The sequence below is a fragment of the Talpa europaea genome, assembly GCF_964194135.1.
Source record: "Talpa europaea genome assembly, chromosome: 16".
Lineage (NCBI taxonomy): Eukaryota > Metazoa > Chordata > Mammalia > Eulipotyphla > Talpidae > Talpa > Talpa europaea.
In genome coordinates this window covers 44,157,423-44,174,215 of record NC_140084.1, presented here as the reverse complement: position 1 = coordinate 44,174,215, position 16,793 = coordinate 44,157,423, and the positions used below count along the sequence as shown (strand labels likewise).

The following is a 16,793-nucleotide window of genomic DNA, read 5'->3' as shown; positions in this document are numbered from 1 at the left end:
CCAGCCGGCGAGGGTCCCACATGGCATGACAGACCTCTCCTGTCACGCCAACTGCTCCCCTCAGCAGTATATTTTGTCAGTCTGCCTGTTCTGTTCCCAGCTCTGTCTCTGGTGAATCCTCTCACCCTCCCGCACATCTGGCCTATACCTCGGTTCTTATATAAAATAAATAAATAAATCTTTAAAAAAAAAACTTCCTGAGGGTAAGAATGGAGCCAGTCATCCCTTCTCACTTTGGGTCCTCAGTGTATAGAACAAGTTCAATTTTCAGATGAGTGCTGAGCTGTCTGGAATACCTCACTTTTGCCTGTTTTATTCACCAGGGCATCTGCAGACCTTTGAGCAACACCTGGCACAAAGAAACAGGCCAATATATTTTAGAGTTGAAAATGAGAATCACTCATGTAAAATTTAGATGAATAAATGGGGGCTGTGTGGGATGCTGGACTAAGGAGGTGACCAGGAGCTAGGTGGAGGTTTTGACAGGGTAAGATATGAATAGTTGAGAAATCTTCCGTGAAGATTGATGTCCCAGAGTTTCAGTGAGGGAGGAGGATGGTCCAGGTCACTGGCTGGGAATGGGATAGTTCAGTGGCTGCTGAAGAGATGTGATTATTTGGCTAATGGGTGACCAGGCAAACCCCACTATCCTTGGTGAATGGAGGTGCCCTTGGAGAGATAAGGACCCTCTCCTGACCTCCACTGTCTACCGGCAACCATCTCATTCCACTCTCTCCCCCTCCCAACATGCTATAGCTCTGAGCAGAGTGACAGACACACAGCCATCCCAAACACTTGTTCTCTCCTCAGTTTAATGGTGGTTAGTGGGATTGCCAAACCCCCTCCCCGCTTCCCACCCCGCCCCGTACAAAATGTGTTTTTTTTTAAAACAAGAAAAAGGGGGCAAAAGCCAGGAATGGGGGGGGGCACAATCTGATATTTTCATACAGATTTTTGATTTTTTAATATATTATATATAAAACCATAGAGACCAATGCACCCCCCCTTTTCTCCCTTCCCCATCCCTTGGGGGCCTGGAGGAGAGATGGGGAAGGCCCCCCTAAGGACTGGGTGGACAGAGAGACAAATACGGGTGGGAGAGATGTAAGGGAAGGAGGTGGAGAAAAAGGGAATCTGGGAACCTGGGGAAGGGGAACTGGAGAAAAGGGTTCAGGCTGTCTCCCTCACCACCCCCATCAAAGTTATGACACAAAGACACACAATCCCAGTTTCCACGCCCTCCCCCCCACCCTTACCCCCACCGTGCAAACATGGCTTTGCAAAGAGGTGCCCAGAGCTCTGTGGAACTCCTACAATGGCTGGCATGGGGTCTGGGACCCCCAAAGAAATCTATTACCCTTCCCTGCCCACCCTGCCCTTCCCAGAATCTGACCCCCTCCCCACAAGACCTGGTTCTGCTGCTAGGGGCTCTGGCCTTCCCCCAGTTATCTTCCCCAAACCCAATCCCTAGTGCCCTCCCTGGACTTAGGGGGTCTGGACATTTGGCCCCTGCCCCCTGGAGGACCCAGACCTCTGGGCCCTTGCTTCTGGCTCTTGCAGAGACCCAGGCATCGGACACCCCCATTCCTGCCCAAACGTCTGAGGTGTTAGTGGTGGGGGGAGATGCCCACCATCCCAGACTCTGGTAAATGTCTTTGCAGCTGGCAGTGGGGTGGACCCCTGCCCAGGCCCAGACCTGGGGTGAATGTGGGGTCAGATGAAGAATTCTTCTTTTCTCTTGTGTCCATCGCTGCCATTGAGAAAGGCTTCTCTTGCTTCTCCTTGCTCATCCAAGCCACTGGCCTCATGGGTCAGATAAGAGCCTGAGGGGTGACAGACCCCCAGGGATGACAAAGAAGTAACATACATGTGGACCCAGGCATTGGACCCAAATATAAAGGAAGAGGAAGGCAGGCAAGACAAAGGATAGACAGAACACACAGGGAGAGGGAATCAAGTCCAGGGAATGGCAACACAGGAGCAGAGAAATAGATAAAAGCATAATTAGGAAGACTCCATCAAAAGTTTGGAAATATCAACCCATATTCATTCCCTTGATGGTATGTCCCTGCTCCCAACGAATCCAGCATTGGGAAATAAAATTTATTCAAACCCATGAACTTAATTCAGCTTCCACTGTCACCACTTTTTGAGTCAAGGGCTGAAAAATGCACCCCTCTTGGAATCGTGGCCTCAAGTGCCACGGCTTTTAATTCCTGATTCTGAGCTTCCCCCTTGCTACTGATGGCAGCTTTATTCCCTCCCTCTTTCGAATCCCGACTGTACGCCCCTCCCCCTTCCGAAAGCTACAACCAACCACACCCCTCGCCGATTTCACCCTTTGCCCAACTCACCCTTCTGCCGTACTGAGCACCAGACCATGCCCACCAGCACACATATGATCAGAAACACCAGTAGCGCCAGGATCCCGCCCACAATGGCGTAGGGCACGGACGTCTGAGCCTCTACCACCGCACCAGGGTCTGCCAGAGGGAGAGGGCACAGGACCAGCACATCAAGGACAGTCCCGGCCCCATGTCTACACACCACATCACACCATGCCACACCCCTCAAAAAGTATAGCCACCTAGTAGCCCCTTTTCAGGGTTCCACTCTTTCCAGATAATCCATTTACTCAAGAAATACAAAAGCACCCTTGAGCCATTTTGCTAATACCTGCCCTGCCTCTCTCGAGCCTCCTGCTTCCCCAGGACAGCCGCAACCTGCCCTCACCACAGACCACCAGCACACGGAGAGCTTGTGGCCATGCTAGTCTGACGCCTGAGAGTGTAGGTGCCACTTCCCGCTGATACCAGCCCCAGCAGTGTAAGCGTTTCCCCACCTGCCTCGGCCCACATCTCTTCTTTTGACTCATTTCTCTTGGGGGAACCTCAGGTCCAAATCCTTTCCCATCTCGTCTAAAATGCTCCAGGTATTTAAAATATTGGGCTAAGACCCAACCACTTCCAAAATTCCTACCCCACGTCATAAACATATAACTTATTTTGTTCTAGGTCGAATCACTTTATGTAGCTCATATACTCTTCACAACAGCCCTATGAGATAGGTGCTATTGTTTATTTCCATTTTACCAAAGAGGAAACGAAGTCGTATACAGCTACCCGCAAAAGGACGCCGCAGAGACAAATCTGAACCCAGATACTGTAAGAACTCGGCTGGTTATTCCGGAATAATTTTCTGCCCAGACCCGGCCCGCAGCTCCACTGCATTAGGATCGTCCTATCCAGCAAGCCCATTCCCAAGGGGCGCCCACGAGGGCCAGGGGAGGCCGCCCCCCGCCCCGCCCCGCCCCGCCTCCTAGCCGGCAGCACCCTGCCCTCACCGTAGACCACTAGCACGTAGAGCGCCCTCGCGTGGCCGTGCTTGTTTGACGCCTCGCAAGTGTAGGTGCCGTTATCCGCAGACACGAGCCCCGGCAGCGTAAGTGTCTCCCCCACAGCCTCGGCCCGCTCGGGCAAAGACTCATTCCCACGGTTCCAGCGGATCTGGTTTGGCCTGGGCGGGGGTAAAGAACAGTGAGTTAGAGACACAGGTGCCACCACCCAATTGTGCATCTAGACGTGCAGCTCTCCAAATAAGAGAGTCCCCTCCTATCCCGACCCCTTCCTATTGTGGAAGACCAACAGTCCCAAGTTCAGTCTCCACTCATGGCCATGGTCTCTGGAATCCTAGCCTTCCTAGTCCCTGCACCTCAAAATTCAAGAGTGGGGACTCCCAAAGCCGCTTTCCTCAAGATCTAGGTGTCCAAGTCCCAACCTCCTCCCTCAGGACTCGGAAGTCCGGGACCCTCTGCCCAACACTCCCCTTTCCTGAGACACAGGTCCAGACCCCCAGTCCACTCCTCTTCAGGATCCAGCAGTCTCAGGACCCACTGCTCACCTGGGGTTCCCTGTTACAGCACAAGTCAGCACCAGGGTGTCGCCTTCCCTTACCACAGCCTGGGAGGCATGGATCCGGGCTGTGGGGGAGTCTGCGGGCACAAGTGAGAAGGGAGCGTGGTTGTCCAGGTCACCCCAAGAGACTAGGAAGCCTCCCAGGGGCGGGCAGCTGGCGTTGGGATACCCCCCTCTCCGAGGCCCCGACCCGCCGGGCACTTACACTGCACGTCCAGCACGTACTGCGTCTGCTTGCTGTGCCCGGAGGGCAGCGCCTGGTTCTGCGCCTCACAGATGACAATACCGCCGTCGTCCTTGCGGTCCACACGAAACCTCACCGTGCTCGCCACGCTCCACACCTTGCCATTTTCCTGGCCGCTGCTCATGCCTGCCCCGCCAGGCCAGCCCAGAGTTAAAGCCGAATCCAGGCTCCGCCCGTCGAGGGGATAAGCTCCTCCCCCGCCAATCCCAAAGCAGGCTATTTGCTAAGCCCCACCCCTGGGCCGCAGGTGTCACCTGTCCTCCAAGCCCCGCCCCGCCCACAGCCCCGCCCCCTTTCACCGCCCCGCCCCCTCCTCTACCAGCTCTTTCTGTAGCTGCAGGTGGAAAGGCCCGTCTGTCAGACCAGGGCTTTTCTCCACAGGAAAACCCACAGGAAAACCAATCTTCCTTAACCACGCCCAGAGCCCCGCCTGTTTTCAAGGCCCGCCCCTACTGTCCCCAACCCAGGCAGTACCTTTCAGTTCCTTGCGGTCCCGGTACCACCGCAGGACAGCAGCTGGGCGGGACCTCGGAACCAGACAGCTGAGCTCCACTTCACCGCCCTCCACCGCCTGCTCCCGAACCTCCACCACGGGATTTTCCGGGGCCACTGCGGCGGGGAGGGCGTAAGGAAGGGTCATCAAGGCAGGGTCGGAGGTGGGCTCTAAGCGACCAGGCTATGGGATTCCGGGGACCGAAGGGAACAAGAGTCCCAGGTGGCAGGGTCAAGTCCCAGGGGTGGCAGAGGTCGGGAAAGCCAGCGTTATTTACTGGGTTAAATGTCCAGGAAGAAGGAATAAGCAGATGAGAAAGGAGGGGCTGGGCAGGAGAAGAGGGGAGTCATTACCCAGCACAGTGAGTGTGGCAATCTGGTGGTGGGTATCCTCTGTGTACAGCTGACAGAAGTAGCCCCCCTCATCCTCCAGGCGGGCATCGGAGAGCCGGATCCGCACCCGGCGGGGGGAGAACTCCTCGAGTTGGAAACGCTCATCCTTCAGGGCTGGAGAGAGTGGACCAGGAGTGAATTCGGGAATCCTGGCCTTAGGAGTTCACCTGTTCTCCAGACTCACCTGCAAGTCTAAGGCCCCTACCTCTTTACTCCCTTGGTGACCCAGAATGATTCCAGTCCTCCTGCCCCTAGCTCCTTCCTCCCTCAGACACAGGAACCTGGGATTCCCAGCTCTGTTTTCTTTTAGGACTCTGGAGTCAAGCCCCAGTCCTCTCCTTCTTCAAGACTCACCTCGGGTGCCATTGAAGAAGAGGGTCTGCCGGGCTGGGTTCTGAAGGACAACTATAGAGCCATCATACTGGTGCAGACGGCAGGTTATCTCCGCCACCCCGCCTTCAGCCACTGTCACATTCTCTGTCTGCACTTCCTGTCCTGCCCCTGGACCAGCAGAGAGAGAACATAGGAGACTCATGGAGGGCTGCAATTCTGTCTTTTCTTTCTCCCTCTCCCACCAAACCTCCAACCCCTCTCCTTCCCCTCCCATGCAGTTCATTACACCCAACAATTGCAGCTGGAGTCTGCAGCTGGAGAAACTCCACTTGGGGCTCTAGAGGAGTCAAGAGCCAGGGGCATGTGCTCTTATGGAGGCAGCACAGGGGCACACTGAGAGCCCAGAGGAAGGGAAGACTTCTGGTCAGAGAAGATTCTGGAAGAAAGATCTGCTACATTCAGGTATTATAGAGTGAGCAGTTGTTCAGCCTGCGTAGGGTATCACTATGTGTTCAACACACCCCATCTTCCATACCCGGGTACACGTTACACTTTTCCTGCAAATATGGCCTGTTCTGCTCCTTGCCCTTGCACACCAGCCCCTTGAATCCGAGTAAGCCTGTGACTCACGTTGAGCAACAGAATTTGCTAGAAGTGATATATTGCGTGAGTTCTAGAGGCTTGGCAACTCCTGTTGTGCCCTGATATAGGTGAAGGTGCCCAGAGCAGCTTCTTTGAGGATGTGACCACATGGAGAGAAAAGCAACCCAACAGCCAGCACTAACAATCAGCCATGTGAGTGAGGCCTTCCTGGATCATCCACCACCGTGGCACCACCAAGTGACTACATTCACACATACCCCTCCCTCCAGAACTGCCCAACTGAAATTGCTGACCCCCAGAGTTGTGAGTTTTGGAGGCTCTGTTACACCACCAAAGCTAATTGGTATCACACACAATTAGGCTACCATTCCCAGCATCCCTTGTCTTTAGGTGGGGCCATGTGACTGATTTCTGGCCAAGGGGATATAGGTGGAAGAAAGAAATACACCTTCTAGCTTGCCTCATTTCACAATCCTTCCTGCTGGCTGCATGGAGAGGCCTTCACAGAGCCCAGAGTCCTGTGTGACTGTCTCTTGTGACCTGCCTACGCAGGAATGTAACATGAGCCACTGAGATTTCAGTGCTGTTTGTTACAGCAGTTAACCTACTCTGATTGATCCATTAGAGCAACAAGGTAGGAGATTAGATTTATAGCCTCGAGTAAAGGTCAAAGCTGAGACCCATCAGCATCAGCATCGCCATCATCATTGTCACTATCACCTTCTAAGCAATAACCACAATGGCTACTGTTTATTAGACACTTGCTATGCCAGACCTTGTGCTAAGGGCATTAGCAATTTATTCATCACAATGCCTAAATAAGGTAAGCACTATTATCAATCCCCCCCTTTTTTTTCCAATTCCCATGTTAGAGATGAGAACATTAGCCCAGAGAGAGAAAATGACTTGCCCAAGGCCACAGCCTGAGAGTAGCAGAGCCAGCATCTGCATCCAAACCATTCTGATGCCATATTCTGCATCCACATCTACTCTAGGCTGCCTGGGTAAAAAGTGTCCAGCATCGGTGAGGCACTGGGAGATGTCCTGACCAGAGATTTCAGGTGCCAATCTATTAGCTCTTGTCCTCAAAGTCAGTGGAGCTTCCAAGGCAGGACAGTGCCTTGAGCAGATCTGGTGATTGACCTTTAAATACAGGGATAACTACCTGTTCGTGTATCTTATATTCTGGCTCAGAGTCTCATTCATTCAAGTATTTCCTGAACAGTAGATAGGTTTTCAGGGAATGTATGCCCAGAGATGAGTCAGATGAGATCCCTGCCCTGGAAGGCCTTCAGTATTTATGAGGCGGTAGACAGAAATCACTGTAATATCCCACCAAAAGTGTTCCCTATAAAAGCATAGGTAATCTTATTTGGGAGCTGAGGGATGGAAATGATTAATTCTGGAGGGTGGAAGAAGAGACAGTGAGCTTTCTACGCCCATATCCATGCTTCCTTTTTCCCTTAGTAAAATAACTGTATTTTATAGTTACCCTATGTCCTGCAGAAAGATACTTCCCAGACTCCCTTATGGTTAAGTGGGACTGTGTGATAAACTTGTGTCCAATTGGATATAAAGAAAAATGTCATGTAGTAATTTTGGGAGGAATTCCTAGAGAAAGGGGAAAGGCCTTTTCCACCAGGTCACCTTTGGCTGCCTGGAACTCTGATGTGATGCCTGAGTTCTAACAGCCATCTTGGACCTGAGGACCAGGACAGTAGGGCTGCCAAGAACTGTAAGTTGCACAGGTCTCTGGTGATGATGTGGAGCTGACATAAAAGTTCTGGATGCCTACTTCTGGACTTCCTTTATGTTTTCATATAATGCTCTGTGCACTTAAGCCACAATTAGGGGTTTATCTAGCACCTCCTGGAATATCAAGTTTAATACATTTAATCCTTGCCTCTCCCATGCTTTCCCAATCTCGGTGCCAATCATCCAGCCAATTGCTCAAGCCAAAAGCCTAGAAATCATCCAAGTTTTCACCTTTCACCTCACCTCTTAACATCCATTCCATCAGTAACAGCTATCTATTCTTCCTCCAAAACAGTTGCCAAATCTCTTCACACTTGTCTACCTCTTCTACCATCACCCTGGTCCAACAACGACATCTCTTATCTGGATCCTTTAAGAGTCTTCTCTTGGGTATCCCTGTTTCCATGCTTGCCTCTCCTGACCCCCACTAGAGCCATTCTTCACACAGTAATCATACGTATTTATCAAAAAGATCAATCAAATCAAGTCACCTCTCTACTTAAGGCCTCTAAAAACTGCCCATTATACTTAGAATAAAATCTAGACTTCTTCCCTGGATCTTCACGGCACGTGCTGCATGGCCTGGCTCCTCTCTGAATACAGCTCCAGCCACCCTCCTCTACTGGCTTCACTGTAGGCTCACCAGCCTTGATGTCCCTCAAACACACTGAAGCTCATTTCTACCACTGGGCCTTTTCACTTGCTCTTCCCTCTGCCCTGATCATCCCAGGACCACCTCCCGTTCTCATAGATTTCTGCTCATATCAACACCTCCTTAGTGACCTTCTTACTCCCGATCCCTTCACCTCCAGAAGACGTTCTACATCATCATTTTGTTTTATTTCTTCTATGGAAATGTCACTAATTTGCTTACTTGTTTATTGTCTGTCTTCTATCACTAGAACATAGAGTCCACGAAGGTAGGGACATCATCCATCAGGTCTATTGTGGCATTCCTAATTCCTAGAAGAGTACCTGGTGCTCAATAAATATCTGGGGATCTCAGTGAATCAAGTACACATCAGGCAGTATGTCATTCAGCCTCACAACAACTTTGTGACATCATTCTTCTTCTCCCAAACACCTGGTTTGATCCCAGCTGGACTACTGGCCATTTATGTGACCTTGGGCAAGTGATCTCACCTTTCTGAGCCTTGACTACCCAATCTGTGAAATGGGGATGATGCTAGTGTTGCCCAGTAGCCCAAACTCAGGGAGGGTTGTAATAACAATAATGCTGTTATTACAACCTCCAGAAGCACGCCTGTACCCATGAAAACTGACCAGCCTGCACATTCTGGCACATTTAAAAACACCTCGAAGCCTATCCATGGATCCTGAACCTCAGGGCTAGTCCAGTGCTAACCCCCCATTTTACAGATGTGGACAATGAGGCTCTGAGGTCCCAAACAAGTCAGTGGCAGAAGCTCAACATCTCCTGGAAGCCATCAGGACCTCTAGATCTGATCCCCCCAATTTATACCTTGTTCTCAGCTTGAGGGTGCACATGGGGTGAGGGTGGGGGGCTTTTGTCTTATTCCCTCCCCCTCCCGAGGAGTCAGTAACCAACAGTGTTTGTGCCTGGAATATTAATGTCCCAGGAGCTTTTGTCTCAGGGTTGGGGGGTGGTGAGGCGGGACTTGCTGGTCAGAGAGGGGCTGAGCTTTGGGGATTGGGGCACTGGCCCTTTAAACTGTGTTGACAGCCTAGAGTCGGTCATGGGAATGGTGCCTGGAAAAAGGCATAAGGGAAGGTTTGGGAAAGAGTGGCTAAGCAGGTGATATGTGGAGACCCAGAATCCAGCACTCGCCTCCCTTCCACTAAGAATGCGATCCCCAGCTGTCTCCTCTCCCAGGATCTAGGTGTCCAGGCCCCTTGGGACCTCCTCCACCAGAACCCAGGAATCTGGATTTCCAGCATCCTCCTCCCTCAGCCCAGAATTCCAAGCCCCTACCCTCTTCCCCTTCAAGCCCAGGAGTCTGGGCCTCCAGCCCCCTCCTCCTTAAGGACCCAGAAGCCAGGGGTCCAGACTACACAGCTGGTGGATGTTTCCACGGAGACTAAGAGAGGTGGGGGAGCACTTCCTGGGTCCTGAGTCAGCGCATACCCAAGGGAGTCTCAAGGTCACAGTTCTGCGAAGGTCACAGCCACCCCCTTAGTATCCACTTCCCAGGGGGCTCATGGCATCCTGCCTCCTTCCCCCACTTCCTCCCCTAGGGAGGTGGTACATCCCTACATCCTGATCGAACCCCCTCTCAACCCCCCATCAATGGCGGAGTCCGAACATCCTCGCACAAAGCATCAATTCTTCCCCCAGCTCAAGCCTGTGAAGGAGCCTGTATTCGCAGGACCTAGGCATTAAGGTCCCAGCCCCTCCTCCCGCAGAAACCTAGAGTGAGACCCCCAGCCCCTTCCTCTCTTAGGATTAAGGAGACTGTGCTCCCACCCCCGCTCCCTTTACCTCCCTCGAGAATTAGGCTTATGGACCCTCAGCTCTCTCCTCCCTCAGACCCAAGAGTTCAGACCCACAGCCTCCTCCCTCAGACCCAGAAGTCTGGGACACCAGTCCCCTACTCTCACTGACACACATGTGCAGGACCCCCCATCCCTCCTCCCTCAGACCTATAATCCCAGGCCCCAGCCACTCCACCCTCAGACCAGAGTCCAGACCCCCAAGACCCTCTTACTCAGACCCAGGATTCCAGACATTTCCCCCCCCTCCCCACCCCCATCCTTCCTCCCTCAGACCCAGGAGTCCAGGCCCCCAACCTCCCCCCACCCCACTGCCCCTTCTTCCTCAGACTAGGAATCCAGGCCCTTAGGTCCCTCCTCTCCTAGAAACTTTGACTCTGGGTTCACAGTCCTCAACCCCCAGAACCACAAGCCTGCCTTCCCCTAGCCCTCTGGCCCCCTCCTCTCTGGGGCCCAGGCATCAGGTGGGGGGTGTAGGGGTGAGTCAGCAGCCTCACACACAAAGCCCCCCCTGTGGGCACACGTTCCTGGGATATTCAGAACTCCCTGGATTCTGGGCCTCAGGCCCAGCCAGAGGGTGGGGGAGTCCTCGGAGGTTCCCCTGTGACATGGGGTCAGGAGAGGAATTCCTGCTCTGAGAAGGGTGCAAGCCTGCACTGAGCTCCCACTGTCCTCTCCTCCACCCCCAGTGCCCTCTATTTACCCCTTCCCAGAAAGGCCCAGGCTCTGCCGCTGCCTCTGGTCCCACTGGGTGTGTGCGGAGGAGCCTTGGTGCCTGGCTCCTGAGGATCTATGGACCTGGAGTCTGCCTGGGTGGGAACCAGTGGGTGCTTGGGTCCTGGTGCCACAGGCCATTGGGCACTGGCGAGTCTGACTGCCTCCAAGGCCCCCCCACCCCCCACCCTGAGAAAGAAAGCTGCCTTTGTGTTCCCCAAGATGGGGACAGGCCAGGCTCGCACAACATTAACCCACCCCAGGCCCCAGCCCTGCTGTGTGTAAGATCCTGGGATCCTTATTACAGAACCTGAGCCCTATTTCCAGGCTCTTGAGGACTCAGGCCTCTAGCTCATGGCTAAATGGGGGTCCATGATGGAAACCTCCCAAGACCTGTACTTTGGGGTGACTCCCGATGGGGAGAAGGTCCCCCTAATCTCAGATCAGCCTGTCCGAACTTTAGCACTTTAAGGAAAAGTGAGTCATTTGGGAGGAAACCATTCCTTAGATCAACAACTTCTCCCTCTACAAAGCCACCCCAACTCTTAAGAGCTTCTCTATCTTTTCTTCATATCTCTTCCCCTGGCTCCTTTGTCCCATCCAATTCCTGGCCCTGAGTCCTTTTCTGCTGGGTACATCTCTGGGCAGGGAGCCAGATCCTTCTCACCTCCTCTCGCCTGCCTGCCCTGGACACTTCCTTCTTCTGGCATAAATCTCAATACTCTTTTCTGATATTCTTGGCGGATGTATGGGTGAACCAGGAAAGACAGAGTAAGTTTCTGACCTCATGTCCCAAACCAAGACCTGCTGATTGGACAAGGTGAGTGAGAAAGAGGGGTGACTAAGAGGAAAATGAGGGGACCATCGATATCCCCTAAAATCTGGTGGCCAAGGCCAACAGAAAGGAAAAAGAGGCAGGGCCCTCTGAGACCATGTACTCCAGCTCTCCAGGCTTTATGGAAGGGGAAAGTGAGCCCCAGAGAGGGCAGGGGTAGACATAAAATTACACCCTTGCCTCCCAGCCAAGTGCCTCCATGACAGTAGCTCTCTTGCCCAACATTTAAAGCCCCACGCCATTAAATTTAGAGAAAATTTAAAGAAGGGATTGGGGGGGCCAGTTTAAAAGCAGTGACTTGAAAATTACACAAGAGGCAAGCTACCTTCCAAAAGTGCTGGAGAAAAGATGCTGGAACTTGGTGGGTGGTCCTCTTAGGCTGTCTTCTGATTTGGAAAACCTAAAAGGCCCATGATTCTAAGCTGTCAAGATGCTAGTTGGCAGAGATGTCAAGATTCTGCATCTCTAAGAGGTCAAGATTTCAGAATTTTAAAGTTGTCCAAGAGGCTGGCATGCTAATGCCATCAAGGTTCTAGAACTGCAAATGTGTCTTTATTCTAAAGACTTTGAGATTCTGGTATCCTAAAGATGTCGACATCCTAAAATACTGTCAGGGTCTTTGTTCACTGGGTCTCGGATTCTAGAAGCCTGGCTTGGGGTGGGGTGGGAGACTTAGAAAATAAAGACAAAAGAAAATTGGATGAAAATGTAGCTAAGATACCAAAGCGCTGATCTGGAAAATGATGCCAAGGCTGCCTCAAAGAAAGGAGCTAATGAAAGTTCTGAAGCAATGGCAGAAGACTATAGAAGGAAGAAAGGTCAGAGGGTGGCAAGGTCAGCTTTGTCCCTTGCCTTGTCCACAGAGGAGAGGAGGGAGGCTCTGTATCAAACCCTACCCTGTTCCCTTGGCTCCTCTGTCCCATCCAATTCCTGGTCCTGAGTCCTTTTCTGCTGAGTGCATCTCTGGGCAGGGATGGGAAAGGGAGGGGAAAGAGATAACCACACCCAACATGCCAGAAGCTGGAGTTCCCTTTCAGGTCACTGAATTCAACTTCTTCACTTTACAGGAAAGGAAGCCGACCCCGAGAGCGGGTCATCCATCGCTAGGTCAAGGAGCCACAGTTAGGATGTGATCCCGGCTCCCAGCCCTGTGCCATCAGGCTACACTCCTCTCCCACATCTCTTTGGAACCTCTTGCTTCTGCTCTGCCACCTCCCCATCATCCGTTCCTCTCAAGAGTGACTTTGCCCACCAGGGAGAGGGTGACCTGTGGTAGGTCCAAGGTTCACACAGTGTGAGAGTGTGAATGAGTGGGTGACATTTCCTGACCTTGTCCCCAGTCTCAGGGTCACCCTATCTTGGAGGTCTCCAGCTTCTCACAGCATGTGATAAAGGGTCTGTGTATGACTCCCAGGATGTGCAGGAAGGGGACTTCTCTGAAAGTCAGGGCCTGGGTGTGTGAATGGGTGGGGAAGGGCAGCCTTCGGGAGGCAACTGCTGAATCCATGTGTGCCCACATGCTGAGGTTCCCACATACTCCTACACTCACACACATACACACACACACACACGCACACACACACACACACACACACACTTCCTTCCAGGGCCCTTTAGGGTGCCCTTCCTGACTTCATTTCTCTCCTCAGGAGCTCAGAGGGATAGGGAGATGGAGGAATGAAGGATGGCACGGGGGATCCTGGGATGGAGGCTGTAAGGCTAGAGAGGGCAGACAGACAGACAGGGACAGGGAGACCGTGGGGCAGAAAGAAGGGGGATAGAAGGAGCGAGCCATGGGGCAGGGGAGTGAGAGAAACAGGCATGACAGAAAGATAGGGGGACAGAGACCACGGTACGGGACAGACAGGGGACAGAGAAACAGGGTGACAGCGGGACTAGGAGAGGGAGAACGGGGCAACGAGGAAGGGCAAAAACACAAGGGGACGAAAAAGGGGCATAGAGGATGATGGGGGTACAGAGTGACCCAATAAAAAAGGACAGAGACCAGGGGACAGAGGTGGGGGACAAAGACAGGACAGAGAGGTGGGAGCCGGGGAGGTGGGGGCACAGGGGGGACAGAGGGAGAGGACTTCAATACCGGGGGACAGAGGACAACGGTGGAGGGACGAGGCGAGAGACTGGGGGACTCAGAGGCAGCCGGGCCCAGGGACGCAGAGACGGGACAGAAGGACAGCGGGACGGGCGGGAGAGGCGGGCTGGGGACTGGGGTTGCGGGGGGATGTTCTCCGGCCCTTTGTCCCCGCCGGGCGCCGGGCCTGCGCGGGGTGGGGGTGCTGCGGCACGGCGGCGGGCCCGCGCCCCCTCCCCCGCCCGCCCGCGGCCCCGGCTCCCGGCGGCGCCGCGCTTTGTCCCGGGGAGGGGGCCCGGCCCGGCCCCGCGCGCATTGTTCGGCCTCTGCGGCCCCGCGGCGACCGGGCGGCGACCGCGGCGCGCCCCCTCCCCGGCCCGGCCGGCCCGCCCCGGACCCCGACCCTACCTGGCCCCGCCGCGGCCGCCCACAGCAGCAGCAGCGGCCACTGGAAGCGCCGGGCCCGGCCCATGGTGCCGCCGACACCGCCGCCGCCGCCGCTCGCTCCCGGCCCCGCACCTGCACCGCCCGCGCCGCCCGCCCCGCCCCTCGCCCCGCCCCCTGCCCGCCCGGGGCGGGGCTTCTGGGCCGGGGCGGGGCTTCGGGTCGACGGGGGCGGGGCCGCGGAGGGGCGGGGCCCCGGGACCCCGGAGCGGCCGCTGGACAATGCGGGGCGCCGCTGGGGTTGCGGCACCCCGGTGGGAAGCGGCGGACGGGGCCGAGGGCGCGCGAGGCGTGGGTGAGCGTGGCCGTGGCGGGGAGGGGGAGGCTGAGGGCCCTGCGTGAGGGCGCGAGGCTGGGGCTGTGCGAAGAGGTGGGGGTGTGCGGGCGGCTGTGTGTCAGGAAAGGTGAGGGGGTGAGGGTGCGGGGGGGGGGGAAGCTGCGCGGAGGCGCGGGGCGGGGTGAAGGGAAGGAGAGGGTGTGAGGGCCTGAGCATGGGGGCGCGCTGTTTAGGGCGAAAGGTGAGTGCGGGAGTGTTCTGCGGACAGGTGAGCGAAAGTGAAGTTGTCGCGGGCAAGCGTGGGTGAAGGCCTGGGTGAGGTGTGCCCGGGCTCTAGAGGGAGTGTATGCGAAGGTGAGAGCCTGGAGGGGGGAGTGTGGTCTGGGAAAGGTGAGCCAGAGGTGTTCTGTGGACAGGTGAGGGTGAAGGTCTCACGTTAGAGGCTGTGAGCGGAACCACCGAGAGAGGGAAGGCGGCAGCCCAGTGTCTGTCTGGGAAAGTCCAGGATCTCCAGGGCAGGGCTGGGCTGGGCTGGGCTGGGCTGGGGTCGGGTGCCACCCTCCCTCCACTCCTGAACCGGAAACTCAGAGTTTCTGCATCACTCCCAGGAGGGAGAGGCTCCTGTGGACTCCTCCCTGGCCCTAGGTTCAGCTTCCCCACCCCACTTCCCTGCTCTTGCCCCATCTCTGTGACCTGATCTCTCTATGTTCCCTTTCCTGCTCTCCCATCACTGATGTTGATGCTCTTCCAGACATGGATGGGTGCTGTCTGCCTCCTAGAGAGTGGATCTGTATACCTGGTGCAGGATTATTACTTTTAGAAACCATGGAAGGCAGATGACCGTAACCTCCCCTATGTTGCTTTGACAGTTGGGTACAAGGAGATGTGCCAGATATGAAAACCCTTGCTCTTTATCTCCATCACTACCAAAAATTCTACATTGGGCCCCCAAGGAAATTCAACTCCTGACATCTTTTCTGGCTGCATTCCCTGGTTCCCAGCATTCTATCTTCTCTGTCCTAGGGACCCAAGGGCCCATCAACCCCTGCATCTCCAAGACCACAGCTTGGAGCGACTCCTTGCCTTTACCATTCTCGCTTACCCTTCTGCAAGTTAGGGGATGAGGTAGTCAGGCTGGATCACCCTCCTTGCAAGCTCACATTCTGTGAGTTAGGATAGGTGGCAGAGAGGAGTTGACCTGGAGGTGTCTGACCTGGATTTGGGACACTGGTTTGAAGGGGGGGGTAGCTAATCATTAACTATAGGTCCCCTTGCTTATGACTCTACTCAATGTCTCCTGTTCCAGCTGCATGACACCCTGGGAGATATTGGTTTGGGTCTCATCTGTTCTCTTTGAGTCCCACCATTTCTTCTAGAAAGAGAATGGTGGTTCTGTCCCCATCCCACTCCACAGTATTTTATCCACAAGGGGTTTCATGTAAGTGACAGCAAATCCAACCCAACTGGTTTAAGAGGAAGAGAATTGTTTTATATGTAAAAAAGTGCCAAGTGTGGCTAACTTCGGGTGATCTGTCCATCCCTTTGCCCTATGGATAAGTGATGCTCCTCACAGTGCAAGCTAGCTAGCAAAAACCCTTGTGGCCCCACTTTTCCTTCACATTTGGAGAAAGGCGGAGAGAAAAAGGCAGACAGATTGAGGTAGGATGAGGAGTGGGGTGAGGGGGAGAGAACAAAGAGACTTTAAGAAGTTCCCTCAGAAAAGTAGGAAAACACTTTCCCCCAGAACTTCTGGAAAACCTTTTAAGGGTCTCATTGGTCCAGATGATGTCACCTGTCTATCGCTGAACCTCTATCAATGGCCAGGTAATGTAACCATGCTGAGTAAGTTAGATGTGAGCATCTTCCTCCTCCCCAGGTCAGAAATGAAATCATCTTTCCCAAACAGACATGGATATTGGAGAGACAGCTGCTGTGTTTGATGTTTTTGAAGGAGGGAATGGATTGCACATCATCAACTAATCATTCTTGAGTTTTGGAAATCTCTAGATGATACAGACTTTGTTAGTTGGTCCTTCAGTATCATTCACTCCCCCTTTGTTTCTTCCTAAGAAAGTCCTGATTTTACTTAGACATCCACGTTTCTTTATTTTTTTAAAAGATTTATTTATTTATACAAGATGTGTGGGAGGGTGAGAGGACTCACCAGAGACAGAGCCGGGAACAGAACAGGCAGACTGATGAAATACACTGCTGAGGGGAGCAGCGGG

General features: G+C 53.9%; 1 protein-coding gene across 1 annotated transcript; it reads right to left on the bottom strand.

The window, feature by feature from the left end:
• Positions 1-1,713: 1,713 nt before the first annotated feature.
• CADM4 (cell adhesion molecule 4) lies at positions 1,714-14,316 on the bottom strand (the record flags this gene model as incomplete). The annotated part of the gene is made up of 9 exons (XM_084258000.1): positions 1,714-1,823; positions 2,355-2,483; positions 3,344-3,516; positions 3,901-3,991; positions 4,120-4,284; positions 4,633-4,767; positions 5,005-5,157; positions 5,398-5,544; positions 14,253-14,316. 9 exons carry the CDS (start codon positions 14,314-14,316, stop codon positions 1,714-1,716), a joined length of 1,167 nt encoding a protein of 388 aa, XP_084114126.1.
• Between the last annotated feature and the right edge of the window lie 2,477 nt (positions 14,317-16,793).